This window comes from Asterias rubens, chromosome 9 (assembly GCF_902459465.1).
Source record: "Asterias rubens chromosome 9, eAstRub1.3, whole genome shotgun sequence".
NCBI lineage: Eukaryota > Metazoa > Echinodermata > Asteroidea > Forcipulatida > Asteriidae > Asterias > Asterias rubens.
In genome coordinates this window covers 1073409-1090338 of record NC_047070.1, presented here as the reverse complement: position 1 = coordinate 1090338, position 16930 = coordinate 1073409, and the positions used below count along the sequence as shown (strand labels likewise).

General features: G+C 38.3%; 1 protein-coding gene across 1 annotated transcript in view; it reads left to right on the top strand.

Moving 5' to 3' along the window:
- LOC117294655 (transcription factor COE3-like) overlaps positions 1–16504 on the top strand; it is a 39320-nt gene extending 22816 nt beyond the window's left edge. Inside the window, exon 7 of the mRNA XM_033777159.1 lies at positions 16432–16504. Coding sequence (XP_033633050.1) covers positions 16432–16504 — 73 coding nt within the window. The remainder of the gene's footprint in view (positions 1–16431) is intronic.
- Positions 16505–16930: the final 426 nt, after the last annotated feature.

Sequence of the window (16930 nt, the reverse complement as noted above, 5' to 3'; positions counted from 1 at the left end):
ATGCATAATTTGAAGTGGATGATGAGACCTGATTTCTTAGAGAGAGATTGTGGTAAGACAAGACTGTCAAGACTGCCTCTTCATAACACTCATTATAAATAAAGGATGACTCACGAGATTAAGACTCGGAATTAGGTTTTAACGCTTGATAGTATCCACTCATTGTCAAAGGAGTTCGGGTGGGCTGAAATTTCATGGATACTTTTTGTTGGGGTGTCCTCATGTGACTTGCATTGAGGAGATAGTGGGGGAAAAGATGTGTAGTATTTCTTAGTTAGCTTGTGTAGAAGGCACGCTTGGTAGTAAATATATTTTTATGGTTGTGAGGAAATTCAATCTTCATTTTTGATCTTGATGATTACAGACCTTTCATGTGACTTTATGTCCATGATGCACTTATGGACAGCAAAGTTACACGATCCAGAAATTATGATTTTTCAATTAAGAAATCAATTAATTTTGGCGGACAATTAATGATTCAAGCACGCTATAGAATTTATTGCCATCAAATATTCATAGATTGGGTCAATCAACCTGAGTTTATTTTCCTCTTGGCTTTTTTTTGATGATGGAGGATATATCTTCTGCATTATTGATGAAAAATCTCCTGCAGTTGATGAGGTGCCCACTCACACTGCTGGTTTCTTACAGAATAATGTTGAGGTCAGGTCAGGTCAAAGGTCACCTCATGTTGTTCCCATTGGTGGACGTGAGAGATAGGCTGGATACATTATTGATGGGGATTTCCAGTGGTTGATGGGCTGCACTATCCAGGGCTCTTTCTTGGCTAATTGAATTGCCTCATTGGCAATCGCCATGAAATTGGCTTGCACTGCTGAGGCTTAGCTTTGTAGGGATGGGTATACACCAGTATCAACACCCCCCCCTTCCTTGTTGCGGACTTCATTTGCATCTGAAAGCTAATTACACCCTGAATCTGTAATTGGTAATGTGATACTGGAATTGAAAGAATAATGTTATCATAATTATTTTAGGGTCGGGCCGGAAACCTCTTTATGAGTTGTTGATACATAATGCTACTGTAGCGTATTTCAATATGTGTTTGTGGTTTAATGGATTAATGTTTGTAACTTGTTTCCATGGTAATCCATTGACTTTTTATCCCTTTTAGAATTATTGAGGTTTGCCTAATTTAATTTAACTGCAAAAAAATTCCGCTCAAAACCTTTTTCTCTCTAAATTTCAAACATTCAATTTTTACGAAAAAAGAATTGTGACTCGATCTAAAATCTCTGTTTAAACCTTGAAGGTATGTTGCGGTGCGAAAAAAGGACCTCGCCTTCGGCCCAGTCCTTTAAATCACACGGCCACAACCCAGCTGGTTTTAAATGAACGATTAAGACCTCGTCGCCTCTCTATTATTACGTGACCAAAAATATTCCACCACCATGACCACTATAAAAATTCCACTACAACCCCAACTAGTTGAAATGTTTCTTTTGAAAGCACGAAACACCATCGTTTGGAAAAAAAAGTTCCTATCTTACCAGGCCAGGGTCCTAGGCTGTGGGTTCATGTTTCACTTTACTTTACCACCTGCATTGGGTTTTCAGGCAAGGGCATTCACCTGGGTTAGCTACATGATGGTCCAGTTCATGTAACTCATACCTTGTTTTTGCCAAAACACTGACAGATCGTTCTCATACCGCAAAATGATGTGTTTGAATGTTTTGGTTGTGATTGTGAAGATTTCGACCCTTGTGCAAGACCTGTACTCAACATGACGACGATGAAACTTAGAGTAAAACAAAGTTTGTAGGAGGTGTAATCAATATGTAATTTTGTCTGATTTTGGTCGTGTGTGTGTGTGATACCAGGGAATGGTACCACATTAGTTTATTGGATTATTCAAATTGTATATTTTGTGAGAAAACACTTGTAACCAAAGCTGCGCCATTATCATTAATTGAATGATTGATTGATTGAAAAAAACCTGGATGTGAACCTTTTTAAGTAAAAAAAAGTTAAAGCCCACTTGTATTGCAATGTTTTGTAATATTTAGTAATTGTTTTCTTTGACCATCCTTGGTATGACATGAAGCATTTCTAAATTTCCTGATGGCACACGCAGGTTTTGATTCTCTAGACTTTGGAAAGGACACAGATTGTTTGTGTTGTGTTCAATATTTTTTTTTTTTTTTTTTACATTATATGATTGTCCTTGGCGCAAGGTCAATTTAATGACTGGTTGGTCATTGGGGTGATAACCATCCAGTTACTCCTTCAATTAAATTTAATGCGCAAAGTCACCTCTGACCTTTGCTTTGACCATTTCGGAGGGAGCCTTGCTCTCACTCCATCTGGATTTCTCATCTTCGCTTTGGTCAACAAATAACCTCATAATTTATGGTGAGTCTACAGCCTGTTGTCTGAATGCAGGGGATTACTTATAACCCATGGATCCTCCATCCTAGGTAAAGTAAAGAATCAATTTATAATCCCCTGTAAGTAGGTGAAAAGAAACACCCTAATCCCCTTTACTGGCTCGAACAAAAATTATGGAAATAGGACTGTAGATAAGTATCAGATGATCATTTTATATTTTAATGAGACAGCGTAATGTTTTAAGAAAATTCATGAAAGAATTAAGATGATCAGGGATTTGACTCAACTGGGTTTGGAATAACAGTTCAGAACTTTAGAAGAGTTTACTTTGCATAATAAAGATTCAATGAATAAATTATAAGTGCATCATATCTGCAATTTCATAGCCACATTAGTGTGCACTAGTTATTGTGTAAGCTCAGAAGAGAGTAAAAAAACATGCTCAAGGGACGTCGTCTACGGGGAGTGAAAAGGTTGGGGAAGTCCAGATGCACTCTTCTTAAGGTTTTTACTCAGGAAATGAAATTTAAAAATAGGTATTAAGCAGAGAAAAAAAATGGGAAAAGCCCTTAGTGTTGAGATAGATAGAGAGAGGACGAAAGAGTGGGGGAGGAGTGGAGAGTGGAAAACAGACGAAGAGTCTCAAGCAAAAGATCACCAGAGCAAATTCTACGAATATAAAAGATGGGAAAGTACAAGCACCTCATCTTGATTGTGTACCGACCCTACTAATATCTGAGTAGAAGGGTAGGTTCGTATAAGGAGAGTTGGAAAGGGGGGGGGATGGAGGAGGGGAATCATGCAGGTCATAGGAAATGTGTTGGAGGATCTTTTGGTGTTAGTGAAATCTCTGGGCTTGGGTCCCTCGGGGTTTAGGCATAGGGGAAGCCAGCACTTTCCATCCATAAAAAGCTTCCACTAAATGAGGCACGGTGTCTTCACAGTCTTAGCGGAGTTGACACGGAGATTGCACGTCTACTAATCGCCACGCTTGTTTACAGTCCTGCCGATAAAAAAAATCCGGGCACTGGCATATTTTGGAGGGGATGTTATTCATGGTCTCCTGGTGCGGTGTTTGACCACTTGGGCAGGATTTCCTTCTCCTGCTTGATGGTCCTGAGATACACCAATTATGAATCAAATTGTCTAGAATCAGAATGAGCGCTGGATGGTCACGGCAAAGGTCATTGTACATTTGCTGTACTTTGCAGAATGGTTTGGCTGCTAATAACTACGTTCCAATGAACTTTCTTACAACAATTCCATTCTTAATGCGAAGAAAGAGAAAAAACTAAGCCCCCCTTCCCTCCCCCACAACAAAACACAATTATCTTTAAACATATTGGTATTAAAACATAATTTACATCTGGGGTTTAACAATTTCTTTTTGTAATGAACTAGCTTTTATTTATTGATGTTTTTTTAAAGATAAAAGGCACTTTTTTATAGAAAATCTTATTGAAAATGAGAACTACTTCATCAATAAGAGAGTTCAAATATATTAGACTGACAGTGTATCTTCTCTAAAATGAAAAATCTTTGGTAGTCTTTTTACAGTGAGTAACCTGCTGGGTTGTTTTAGTCATTGTGAAAGCCTATTGTTAAGTCCAGGGCAAGGGTTGAATTGAAGTGGGTTTTTTCGTTGCAGTTTGGAGTACACTGCAACAGCCTTGACTGCAGGCTAACAAGCCCCTCTGCAAGAGACATCACCGACAACGGCGGTGCGTTAAAATGACAAGCGTGTCCCGTACGACTAATGCAGTGGATTTTGTATTTGGGCCCTGCGTTGTTGGGCCGTCCTTTTAAAGCCCATTAGCCTGTGCCGAACATGTGGCTAGAGCGCTTCTAATAGATGCTGATGAAATTGACTCAGGCAGGGGAGTGAGCTGTGTTAGACTCTGAGGCTTGTGTTTACCTTTCCTGTTCTTTTCTTTGCTCACCAATTTGGACGATCTTCCCCATCTGGCATTGTCTGGCATTGTCTTCCTGTCCATTTGGCTCTCTGATGAACGGCTAATCCGTCTCCTCAGGGACTTTGTTTCTTTGCTTGCTCTCTACTTCGTTCCTCTTTGCTCTCGCTCCCCCCTTTCTTGTCTTCCCCACTCTCTTGTCTTGGCCCGAGAGTCGTCATAGCAGTGCTTGTCATAATAGCCAAAGATGTCTCATGACATTGGGTAGTTTGTCTAAAGTGGCTCCTTTGTTCTATTTTGTATCCCCTGCCGAGTCTTGCAACATTGTGTTCATTGCAAACCTTGATAACAGATTGTAATTTATGAACAAAACAATTGATACTACGCATATAGGGTAAGCTAGTAAAATTAAGTTAGGAATATTGAATTCGGTCTTTAAAAAAACTGCTGTTTTTGAAATGGGAGTCAATTGAAGAATCTCTTTACCTCTGCATAGAATAACATTGGGTTCAAGACTTGTTTGCCTTAATAAAAGTGATTGATACATATTAGCAATGGTTTTTTATTTCATGCCGTTTCCTTTGGGATGCATTTAAGAAATAGATTCAAGTCGGGGGAGTTGTTATAAGTATCTTAAGACGGAGGAATCACATTTATGTAAGTGTACTCCTAAGCAATAAATTTGAGTTTGGCAATCACCGGCAGACTTATGGACGCTGTGGTGTAATTCTGCACATGTTCAGGTTTATCACAGGAAGAACCACAGATATTCAAGTTGTCAAAAGCTTTAATTTGAGACACATGCGTAGAAAATAACGAAATAATTTTCCATTGCTATTTAGTACCTTTCAAAGAAATTAAACAGGATTGGTTAGGATGAAAATAAATCATTGTTTAACTTTAGCTTAAAATCTTACTGATTATGAAGTTCATTCTAGAAACATTTTTTCTTTGAAATATTTCCCTCTGAAATAAAAACAGATAAAGCCCAAGTTTTCCACATACTTTCTATTGCAAAACATGAACATGCAAAACATAAACACTGTCTGTGACTATTTTGGCAGCTCTACCAATCCTGTATTTATACACTTCTTTAAACCTTACACCTTCTAATGTAGGGCTTGACAAAAAGGTAGAAGATTTAATAGGTACATTACATACATGTAGGTAGACGGCGTACTATGAGCTTTCAAGATAATCTGAGTAATACCTGCAATAATAAGCTCATTTCCTTTTTGATTATAGAATATTAAACTGCTGTCCCTTAAAGGTGAAGAGTTAACGTGTAGAGAAGAGGTTTTATGTAGAAAGTCATTCAGGTGACGAAGAAGAGCTATATTAGTACGGATCAGTCTGAAAATGGCATTCGCTTGAAGACATTTTGAAGTTTTTTAAATCAGTGTTTAAAAACTTGCAATCTCATGTCAAACTTTAAAAACTGTAATTCAAATAAAATCAATCTTGTGAGTTTCGATAAACTATGTAGTGATTTTCACTCATAAAAGCTGAAATTTTAGCCTCGGAGAAAGAATTTTTGCAAAGATTGAAATATAACAGGTTGTTATTTATTGTTTTCTTCAAAAATATAAACTTCAAAAAATGCAATTGCATTTCTGAATCCTCACAGTGGTACATGTATGTTTCTTTGGAGCTTTCAAATAAAATCACAACTTAATTAATTCAAATCGAAACCCAGAAGAAAACTGGTAAAGAGAATCATTGTTTATAACTTAAAATCCAATCACGTCACTAAAATACATTAACAGGATCAATTTTGTCTGGCAGGTTTGTAGTTTTAAGTTAAAAATCTATGAAGCGTTCCAAGTCATCTAAAACATGACTGAGTTGAGTAGGCCTAGAGTTTCAGTTTTGATTTGCCAATCATTATTATTCCCTGACAAAAACTTGATTCTAAAATGTGTTAATTCTGCAGCATCATGTATGATGGATGATAGATTTTAAGGGATACACTGTCTTGAGGATGTGACACTTTTACATGAACCAGCGTTTGGTCAGGCTTGATCTACCATTCCTCACCCGGTAGCCATTTTTTTGGTCGAAATGACAGTCCGTAATAAGTCGGGTCGCAGGTGACCCTTCTAATTGCTGCATGCATGTTAAGATCTTTTTGCTAGCCCGTTACGAGCGATGCAGCCGTGCGTAGGCTTGGGGGCTGTAGCTCCCTTTGTCAGTTGAACCGTATGCGCCTGTTTCCCCAATGCAAATTACGCTGGCTAACAGACTGCAAATTACATGCCAGCCGGCAACGGTAGGTGACTCCCAATACCGGTTTAATAGTGTAAATATTGGAAAGAATTGCATGGAAGGTCGGGGTTCTACTCAAACACCAAGGCCCTAGACACCAACGACTTGGGATTTTTACATAGCATGTTATGAACAATTGGCTGAAATAGTGTTGTTGGTTGTTAGTGGTACATGCCATTATTGCTCACTGAATAAAACCTGTATCTGATTGTTTGACTTGCAATCAAAATCTTGTAATATGAAAAGGTTAAAAATAGAGAGATTAATTAATAATGTCCTTCTACATTTGCTCACTTACAACATGTATTGTGATCCTGAATGAATTAATTTAATCTTCATGCACTGTATGAAGACTGTTAATAAAAAGGCTTCACAATTTCAAATAAAACCCCTCGTTACAATAATTTTGCTGATAGAGACAATTATTGCTTAATGTGGAATAGATTATTTTGCATCATTAAAAGAAATGTCATGGAACTTTGCTCTGAATTTTTTAGTTTATCGCACATACTTTGATTACTTTGTGTTATATTTGTCAAGGTGTATAATGGACGCATCTCACAATGGATTTTCCATCAATGGGGCAAAGAGGGCAACACATTCTTTTTGTTCCAGAGGGTTGAAAAAGATCTCAGTTATACATTTCAGATTCAAAACCCCTACATAAACACTGCAAATAGTGGCTGCAGTGTTCATGGTTTCCCGAAACAAAAAACGCGCACACATCCATTGAATGGATTCCATTGAGATGATTGATACACATGTGTTTTGATTAAGTCTTATCTGAGAAGCTTGATCTACGTGAGATGCTCTTGCAGTTCATCCATGTAGAAGAAGCAATCCTAAGAGATTACTGTGATAATAACATGCACCAAAAGTATGGCTTTTGAGTACTCGCAGATGCCTTTGTCTAATTTCAGCTTTTTTTCCCTTCTGAAAAAAAATATGCAAAGTTCTTTTTTTTTTCAAAGTCATGCGGATCAAAGGATGACCATGTTTTTAAATGAGAACCCTTTATTCCACTCACTTAAAGGTAATCTAGAGCTGTGATAATCAATGGGAAGAACAAATCAATTATTTATTTTTATATTTTGAGAGCTTACATTCTGCATACAACACTCACCTGAGGTTATTTCCTTCAGAAATACAGCTATGTTTGAGAAAATACTGCCCCTCCCCCTCCATTGAAACAAAAATTTATATTAAAAAAAAAATCAGTTTTTATTTTGATTTTTGTTGAAAATCAATAAAGGGGCCATTCAAAATATCTGGTTCAAAAAACGGTTTTTGCAAGTCATTAGTCATCCCAGTTTGCATAAATGGACTATTACTAAATCTACAATATTGTTTAAATCAGTTTCTGAAGATATAAATAGTGACCATCTGTCTCGCAAGGACTGAACATTGTTTTGTGATCCCCTCCTCCTCTTTGCCCGATGTTACAACAGCGTTATTACAGCACAGGTTTGAGTAGTTAGTCTTTGACTGATCCCAAACTGCATTGTCTTGACACTAAGATATCAATCTCTTTCCTCCTCTATTGATTCGCTGAAAACAAATTACCAGCTTCCTTGGGCTGTTGGGGGTTCTGTCCCACCACTCCACTGTTTCTACAAGTTGTCCAAGTCGTTATAAACGGTGCATCATTATTGCTTGTTGGAATTGCCTGTGATGAGCTCAGTATCAAATCACACAGGGAGATGTTTGGATGGACTATCAATGTCCCTCCGCTAATGGCAGAGGGATGTAGCGCGACCATTCCCTCGCTTGTACGGGACCGTAAGGTAGTGGAACCGCTGTGATATGGTGCCATCACGCTTTTAAGTGCGGCGATAAATCATAAAGTGGATAAATAGCATCATGTTAGCTGACTTCCTCCGCCGCTGATGAGGCAAATGAAGATAAACATTGATGAGAGCAGTAGTTTGCCACTAATGGGAAACCGAATGAGAATTGTTTGTTGCCTCGAGCTCCGATTGTCATCCATCGTTCCTGGCTTTCCAAATTCACTGCCTCTGTGTCGTTTGGCTTAATAGAAATAAAAAACAATTACCATTAATCAGGTGATAAAGGACAAAACCGTTTTAATTTATTTCACACATCAGTAGAGTTTGTATTTTTATTTCTCCCACCCAGAAATCTATAACCAATTTTTAGATTTTATGGATGAAATGAGTGTTGTGTTGAGTGTAAATGTCATGCTATTGAGCCTTGTGAGACTGACGACGTTGTGAGCTGAACGGCTACAGAGGCTGATTGAGCAGACGCAAGCCTACATTGACACGCTTAACTTGTTCAGGATATTGAGGCTCGATGGTCGTACGCTTTGTTGGAGCTCTACTAAACTGTCTTAATGTTAGGGCGTCAGAAGGGCAGGAAATGACTTGGATGTTAACTGTTCCTTTCCGATTCTCCAGAATCACTCAGCGATGTTGATAATGCACTTGAGGGGGGCGGCTGGCTGGAGTACAGAACACACACACACACTTGTAATATCGCTCACATAAATCGGAACATTGCTTCACTTGCCCTGTCTCTATGTTCTATGTTCTATTTAAAAAACAAAATTATTGGTTGGAGATTTCTTCTTCATTTTCTAGATTGTTATGTTTTAAGTTTGAGTTGCACTCGACCAAAGGCTGCATTTATTTTCCTGCACTAAAATGAAAAATTGAAGAAGCTGTTGATTTGTAAGCACTGCAATAAAGATTACTAAGTTAAATTTTGGGTAGACCTTTTCTTGTTCATACTAACCTTTCATAGACTGTACTAGTTTAATGGATAATGCACGGTGAAAAAACGTGGAAATTTAACAAAAAAGAAAACAAAAGTGTTTTTCCTATAGTACTAATGAACAAATGGATGATTAGTTATTTTCCTAAAAGATTAGTGATACATCTAACAATGTGTGGTTACAAAAATTTCTAACATCTTTACTCTTGTTTTGGTGTTGAAACAATTCACTATTTTTTACTTTTTTATGTTAATTTGGTTAACACAATCCATTATCCTGATAATGATTATTCACACCCCATATCAGAACCACGTCCACCTTTGTCTTTTTACGAAACACTCTTGACAGTTATTCTGGGAATGTTACTGAACACATTTTGTGTGATTTATCCGCTTAAAGCATTCAGCCGATCCACAAAAGCCTAGCACCTCATCACATTGTCCCGTTGTTCAACATACAACGTTCGCTGCTGCTGCGTCGCGAATGAATGAAGATTTGTGGACTTGGGGACTCCGCTGCCCCAGTGTTAATTGTCACGCCTTTTTTAGCATAAAAAGCCCCAATCAAAATGCAGTGGGGGACACCGGGTAAAGTGTTAGCCTCACATCCATCTCACCTCCCCCCCCCCTCCGTTTCCTTCAGAAATGACCCCTCAACCATTGTGGAGAGGTGTGAAGTGGTTTTCTCAATTGCTAGCTGAAGAGATTGCGCTAGGGCCATGAACAACAAGACTCCTATCTTCCTAATGAACAGGAGGCTGCATTAGAGTTCCCACAGGGGAGACGATTAGCGCCAGGATTTTCAATCATGGAAATGACATTAAAAATGCATACACAATTTTTTCTTCCTTTTTTTTTGTGGTTGGTCTAGCCCCCTTTCATGTCTCACATCCTTGCTTGCACAATGAAGAATTTTTTACTCCTCACTCCTTTTTTCCTCCTCCTCCTCACCCGATCCTCACAGTATGCACTTATGGATAGCGCGTAAATTAAATCGTTGTGTACCGATCTTACTTGGTTGTGTACTGTGTTCCCCTTGGCCCAAGAAATGTCATAATGTTTGTATTCTCACTAATGGTTTTATTTTCTGTGGCCAGAAGTCCCAAGCCCTTTACTGGGGAACTCCCTTGTTGATCATTATCTCGCTGGTGATATCTTTAATTTGGCAGTAATTGCCGTAATTCCAGAGATTGGCTTTCTGTAGATATGATATCTATTTTCATGGGTTGACATCCCTATCGTTAGGGAATAAAGCACAAGGGGAGAATATATCATATCCACTTCATCAGTTGTCTGGAAATATCAAAAAAAAAAACCTTGATGATTTGACTTGCCATAATAAAATAGTATTTCAAATACTTTTTTTGTTAATATATTTTTTTCCCATTTACTTGTTTTGAGTTTCTTGATGAAAATATGTTAATTTTTTACCCAGAATATTAAAGCAGATTTTATTTCAATGTGGCACATTGGAGGTCAATAAATTTATTAACTCTGTTTAATTTCAAACCAGATTTTCTTTCATATGTAGCACTTTGGAGGCGTGACTATATTCCTAACCCATTTGATTTCGGACATAACTCGTGATTCAGTGGAAATTTTTGACGCCCCCTTGGAGTCAACAATGGGTGCGGCTCATGATTGACTTTGTTCTCTTGAACAATACCAGACAGACAAGTCTTCACCGTTTGTCCTTCCTGTGTGTGTCACACTTCATTCTTCTGACTCATCTTTATCGGTCAAAAAATAAAAATGTCAAAATCTGAGACATCTATATATTTACCTATAGACCAACCGCAGGTCTGAACAGTAACATCATAAGCATCTCTTTAAAGGTGTAATAATTTTTGATCTTGAAGAAGTACTTTTCTACACCAAATCCAATCTCCTACCTCTTATTAAACCACCTCTCCCTGTTCAAACTTGTATCAACTTCGGCACCACTAAAAAACAAAGATTGCTTTCCTATCAAAATGACCTAGGCATAAATGCTAACAAAATTTCATGGCCTCATGTTTTGACCCTAGCAGAGTCTTTCTCAAAGGCTAAAATAAGAACCTAACCCTACTCTGATACATGTAGGGGTGAAATTTGAGGAAATGTTTGCATATTTCTGCCGATATTTGGTGTTGGTATCAAGCTTTTGAAGTGTTATGATTACAAATTGTTCATGATTTTGGGGGGTTATTACCTTTAAGGTTAATTTCTAACGTAGCGTTATTCAGCCAGCCACCATATTGGTCATCAATCTTGAAAACTAAAATGAATCTGGAGTTGATGAAAGCTGGGCTAGTGATGAAAGCCGGGTGGTGTCATCTTTGTGGCCCAGTTCTATTAGGTTGTCGGCTGTTGGTCAGCAGCAGACGTTGCTATCACACTTCATCATCTGAACTTTGATGCTTTTCACATAGTGTTGATGTTGCGAGTGCGAGCCCTTACTCTATGAGGTTGTGTGTTGCAATATATTTTGTCTAGGTGTCTATATGTACACTGTTTTTGTGGGAGTAGTGTTTGAAATAATAATTGACTTTCTGAGCCTCCCATCACATCACAATGTCAGACATTAGATCGCGATTCCAGCCTGGATTTGGTGAAAGGGTGTAAAAATTCGCTGGAAATTGAAAAACTTGGACTCCAAATTGTTCAATTACAATACAATTGACACCTGAAACAGGGCGTCCAAATTTAAAACAGGGTGTCAAAAAGACACACAGACACACCCCTACTAGCATGCATTATGATTAACGCAGCTTCGACCTTGCCCCTAATAAGAATAAAGTAGCAGGCCAGCTTTAGCTTTATACTGAGAAATCTATTTTAAAAACAATTTCTTTTTTAAAACTAATCTTTACTTGAACCTTTGAAAGATTCATCTTTATGAACTATTTTCCAGGTTTGATGTTTAGTTCACAGAAAAGACAAGCAGTTAGTGCTTCTGATATGTCTGCCATTTATTGCACAACTGGAATAAATCAAGTGTTTTGATGTAAGCTAATAACATTTCTATTTTGAAGTAGGTCTAGTCAATTTATCTGATGTGCCGAAAACACCAAACAATTGTTCAGTAGTCAACCTACATGTATACCTAATAGTGTGTTAATAGTCAACCTATTTAAGTCACTTGAAATCACATTAAAAATGTAAATGTTTTCTTGTGCACTTTGCACATTTACTCCCAAACCACACCAAGCAGTAATTATTTTCAATTCAAAGGATTTACCCTCTCACTGCTAACATGACTCAATCTGTTTTGCCTTCAATTAAAAGCAATGATTCATGTTATAACCAGATTTTATGTTAATCTCAGAGACAACCGCTATTGATACCCAATCTAGATGAGGCAAGCGTCTCCCTCAAAGCTAGATAAATATTGCATCAAGATGACCTATTTTTGTATTTATTTCCCCATTAAAAATGAAACACCAAAATCAGTGCGGCAGAACGGCACAGTGACTCAGACTGAAGCTTGAAGCTCTATCGTCGATGTTGTCAATGACGATGAGGAAGATTGCCCCGGCATGGCTCGTTGATCGTGCCACGGCCAGTACCATGTGGGACATACCACCTGAGCTCACAATTAACACTGGTTCAACATCAACAGCCATTAAACAAACAATGCCCTTCTTCCATGAGACTATTGTATTCATAAGCGGTTTTGTTTAAAAAGTAAGGATATTGTTCTGAGGTAATTAATTTTAGTGGCAATTTGAGATACTTTCTACTTTGCTTAGGAGCAAGCTCATGGTTGGATTAAAATCTCATTCAGTTCAATATGAAAGCTACTTTAAAGCTCAAAATGCACAATGGAGAAATGATGAGGAGTATATGTAGTTTGTAATAAATTGGAGAAATGGAGAGACAATTGAAAATCTGGTTAATTCATCACTGCAATAACTATCTTTCTGAAAGTTTGTATATACTCAGCGCCTTGAGTACCTTGTTTGGTAGATACGTGCGCTATATAAGACTTCGTTATTATTAGTATTATTAAGAGAAATGGCCTAGTACCAAAAAGGTAATACATATTGTAAAGTGTTACTTACTGAAATCTCAACTTATTTGATATCTGCTACCATGTACTGTAAGTGACTAGGAACTGGTCCCAAGTTTACGACACAACCCCGGGAAGTTACATTGAGAGGAATTTAGTTTCCCTTGTGGTGTATTACTTCATCTGTTTAAGTTTAGGTTTGAAGTTGTACATCTTTTGTTTTGAAGTGTCTCTGATGCCAGTGGGTTTGGTTGGCATTGGGAAGGATACAGTCAGTTTCCCTTGTGGTGCATTTAGTTTCTTGTTAACTTAGGTTTGAAATACTACACATTTTATTTTGAAATGTTTCTGATGCTAGTGGGTTTGGTTGGCAGTTTGAGGGATACAATCAGTTTCCCTGGTGGAATATATCTCAATTTCTATTAAACTGAGGTTTGAAGTTCTACATGTTTTATTCTGGTTTGGTTGGCAGACTTTCTACAGCACCAGCAAATCTCTGTCACACTAACTACAGATGTTTCTCTTTATGACAGCCAGTATTATGTGGTGTCCAAGAATGAATCACAATAATTCAATAAGCTAGATATTCAGGTCAACGTTCCCAATGCTGTAGTTACTTGCAGATTATCTCCCCAGTCCATGTAGCCAGAAATTAAACTTTTGATACACCTCAGCCTCCTAACAAGTGATCACTCTCGACTGGGCGAAATTATCACAAATTGCGCCCGGGGGTTTGGGTAGACTAGTGGTGCCATTTATTGTGCCACAGTGGGAACCATCGGCACCTTCATGATTTGGTTGGAGTTACATGATATCATTAGTTATATACATGAGCTCCAGAGTTGTCCGAGGTTTTTTTTTCTTTTTCTCTCCTTCAGTCCGGGATTGCCTTTAGCTTTGGTGTGTGATTATACCTGTACGTTCACCTTGATATCTTAGGGACTGTTGATCTCGGCATTCTGTGGGGTGCTGGGACGCTGCAGAAGCTTGTAAAACTATGCGGGAGACAGCGAAGAGTGTACTTTGACACCGCTTGTGCTGTAGGCAGTACTGTAAGCTGGCCGACCTGCTAGTGTGAGCCAGACAAGATTTCATGGCTGCGGGGTCCACCGCGTTGATGCCTGTGTTCATCTCGGGCTCATTCTATTGCTGTCCGTGTACGGACGTGTGATGGAACCTTGGTTAGTTGTACAGTAAGGTCACCCCCATGGCCGCTGATGGCATTTTAATTTAGCAAGTCCAATGCCACCAGGCACCTGTGACCTGATCCTTTATTGCCCTACTCCAATCCTGTGATGCTGTTGACTTTTACAGACGGGGATACCTGATGTAAGACCCAGTTCTTTTTAAAAGTTTTTTTTTTAGCTGTTGCATATTTTTTGTTTGTTTTAAAAATAGTCTGCGAAAAAGTTGTCTTCCCTCCTCAATTTCAACAAAAATCAAAGGCGTGTAACTTTTTCTTGAGTGAACACAGCTTTATTTTTCCATGGATTCATGCACTTTTATGCGAATTTCAGTATTGCCTCTCATGCAATCATGGCAACAGAAGTGTTATTAAATTATTAACACAAGCTTTTCATTTTAGCATCGGTTAAAGTGGTCATCTTTTGCACTGTTTTTATTTTAGGTAATAAGTTTACTACCTGATTAATCTAATATGGACATTTCTGTAGGTTTTACTGTTATTGGTGTACCTTTCCTTTAAAGCCTTAGAAAATAGGCTTTAAGGAATGTCTTTCCACTTTAGCAGAGTGTCATGCAACGTGGCCACACACCTGTGAAATTGGGGTATTGTGATGTGGGCAGCGGCGCGTTGCAGAGGGCTGAAGGGGTGTACAGCGAGGGGCAACCCAGCCCTCAAAAGCCGCATTATGCCAGCAACTGGGGATTGTTTGTTTTGGAAAACTGTTCTTTACAGACGGTGGCTGCCAATTCAGCTCATTGACACATCATCGGGATCAATATTGCCCTTTCAGCGAGTGTGAAGTTTGTTAGGTTAGGGTTGACAGCAAATTGGCTGTGTAGATTTTGTTGTTGTTCGGGAAACATAAATTTTGTGGTGTTTAGTTTTGTTCTTTGAAAATGCTTTCCAAGTAGTGTGTGTAATCACTTGAAGCATTCTAATTGTTTTTGCATCCATATTTGAGGTGTAACAAAGAAGGTACACGGCAGATTTTTGTTTGTTCTCCTGTGGAATAATGCAACAATAACAATACACATTTTGTTGTTGCAATACGTCCCAACATTGCAAGACAATTTTCTTAATAACTAGCCGGGCAACCATTGTGTATTCAATCATAACAACACAATTGATTGGTTTTTGGGAAGACCTTGATTGGATCTCGGCCTATTAATAATCATCTCAGAGATACATGCTAAGAATCACAAATGATTTGTGTCTCTCAAACCTCTTCCGATGAGGTAGAGAGAGAGAGAGAGAGAGTGAGAGAGAAGACTTGCACCATCAGTAAAAAAAAATTGTGAGGCAGAAGTAGCTTGCATCCTTTGCTCTGAATAAACAAGGTATCCACGCTTCACAGCCTTTTCATTAGCGGAGAGATGGCGGACTTCATTTGTTGAATATGATATCAGTATGTGTTGACACAAACTGGCTGTTGCAGAATCGGTTCCCAAATCCCCCGAACGTGTCTAGGCCGGCATTTATAACCAATTTTGATATTTGTTATTTTTGGCGAGTGTTTATGTAGGGTAAAAACTGAGCCAATTTTCCCCTTCTTCCCCCACTATCGCCGAAACGCTTTTTGCACTGTGTCGCTGAATAGTTCGGATGAACGGAAGAGCCTCTTATTTCTTACAATTGTGATTTATCAAAATATAACTGGATATAATTTTACCACCATCCAGGGTATTTTTTCCCCTCTTTTTTTTTTTAAGTCGAGCCGCAGAATAAGACAATGTTTACACTGTAACTCTACTGTTAAAATTTTTCTTTTACTTTGTTTGAGAGAAGAAGTCTGATAATGTTTTTGTTGAATGAGTTTGATGATATCAGATTAACTAGGCCCACTATCTCGGTTCCTATTTCTCTTTTCTTTTGCAGTTAACTGTGAAAATAATCTCATATTTTTTTATAATATAACCAACGAAATAAATATTCCTTTCAGAATTATGAACATAGTTTTACTTTAAAATAAGAAAGTTAAGAAGAAGACTTCAACCAGAGAGCTTTTTCTTGAAGTTGAACAAAGTCAAATGGTACCCCGCCACATTGGAAATGATGAAGACCCGAATCGTGTGAAATCAATTTAGAAAATATAACCAGCATCGTAAAAATAGGAGTTGAATTGAAAACCATCTAGAGGGGAAGGAGAGGGGAGGTTTCCGTTAGATTGTTAGAGTTGATGATTGCATATCGAACAGCTAGCCTCAGAATAAGCCATCGATATGCTATCACGCAGCCATGTTCTTATATTGTGATGCACTTAAGTCAATGTTGACAAAGCACTCACCTCTACTGAATGAGTGATGAAAGATTACCCGATTGCACCAAAGAGGGAAATTAATTCTCCTTTTCTCTGGGCTTTTCACTGTCTTAGTCAGCCCCCCCTTTAGAAACCAACACGCACAGTGCTCTAGTACCCAGCTAACTGATATCCCTCTCATATGGACCCGTGGTACCGCTGCAAATGGTGCATGTGTTCATTTCTATAACTTCCGGTCGAGT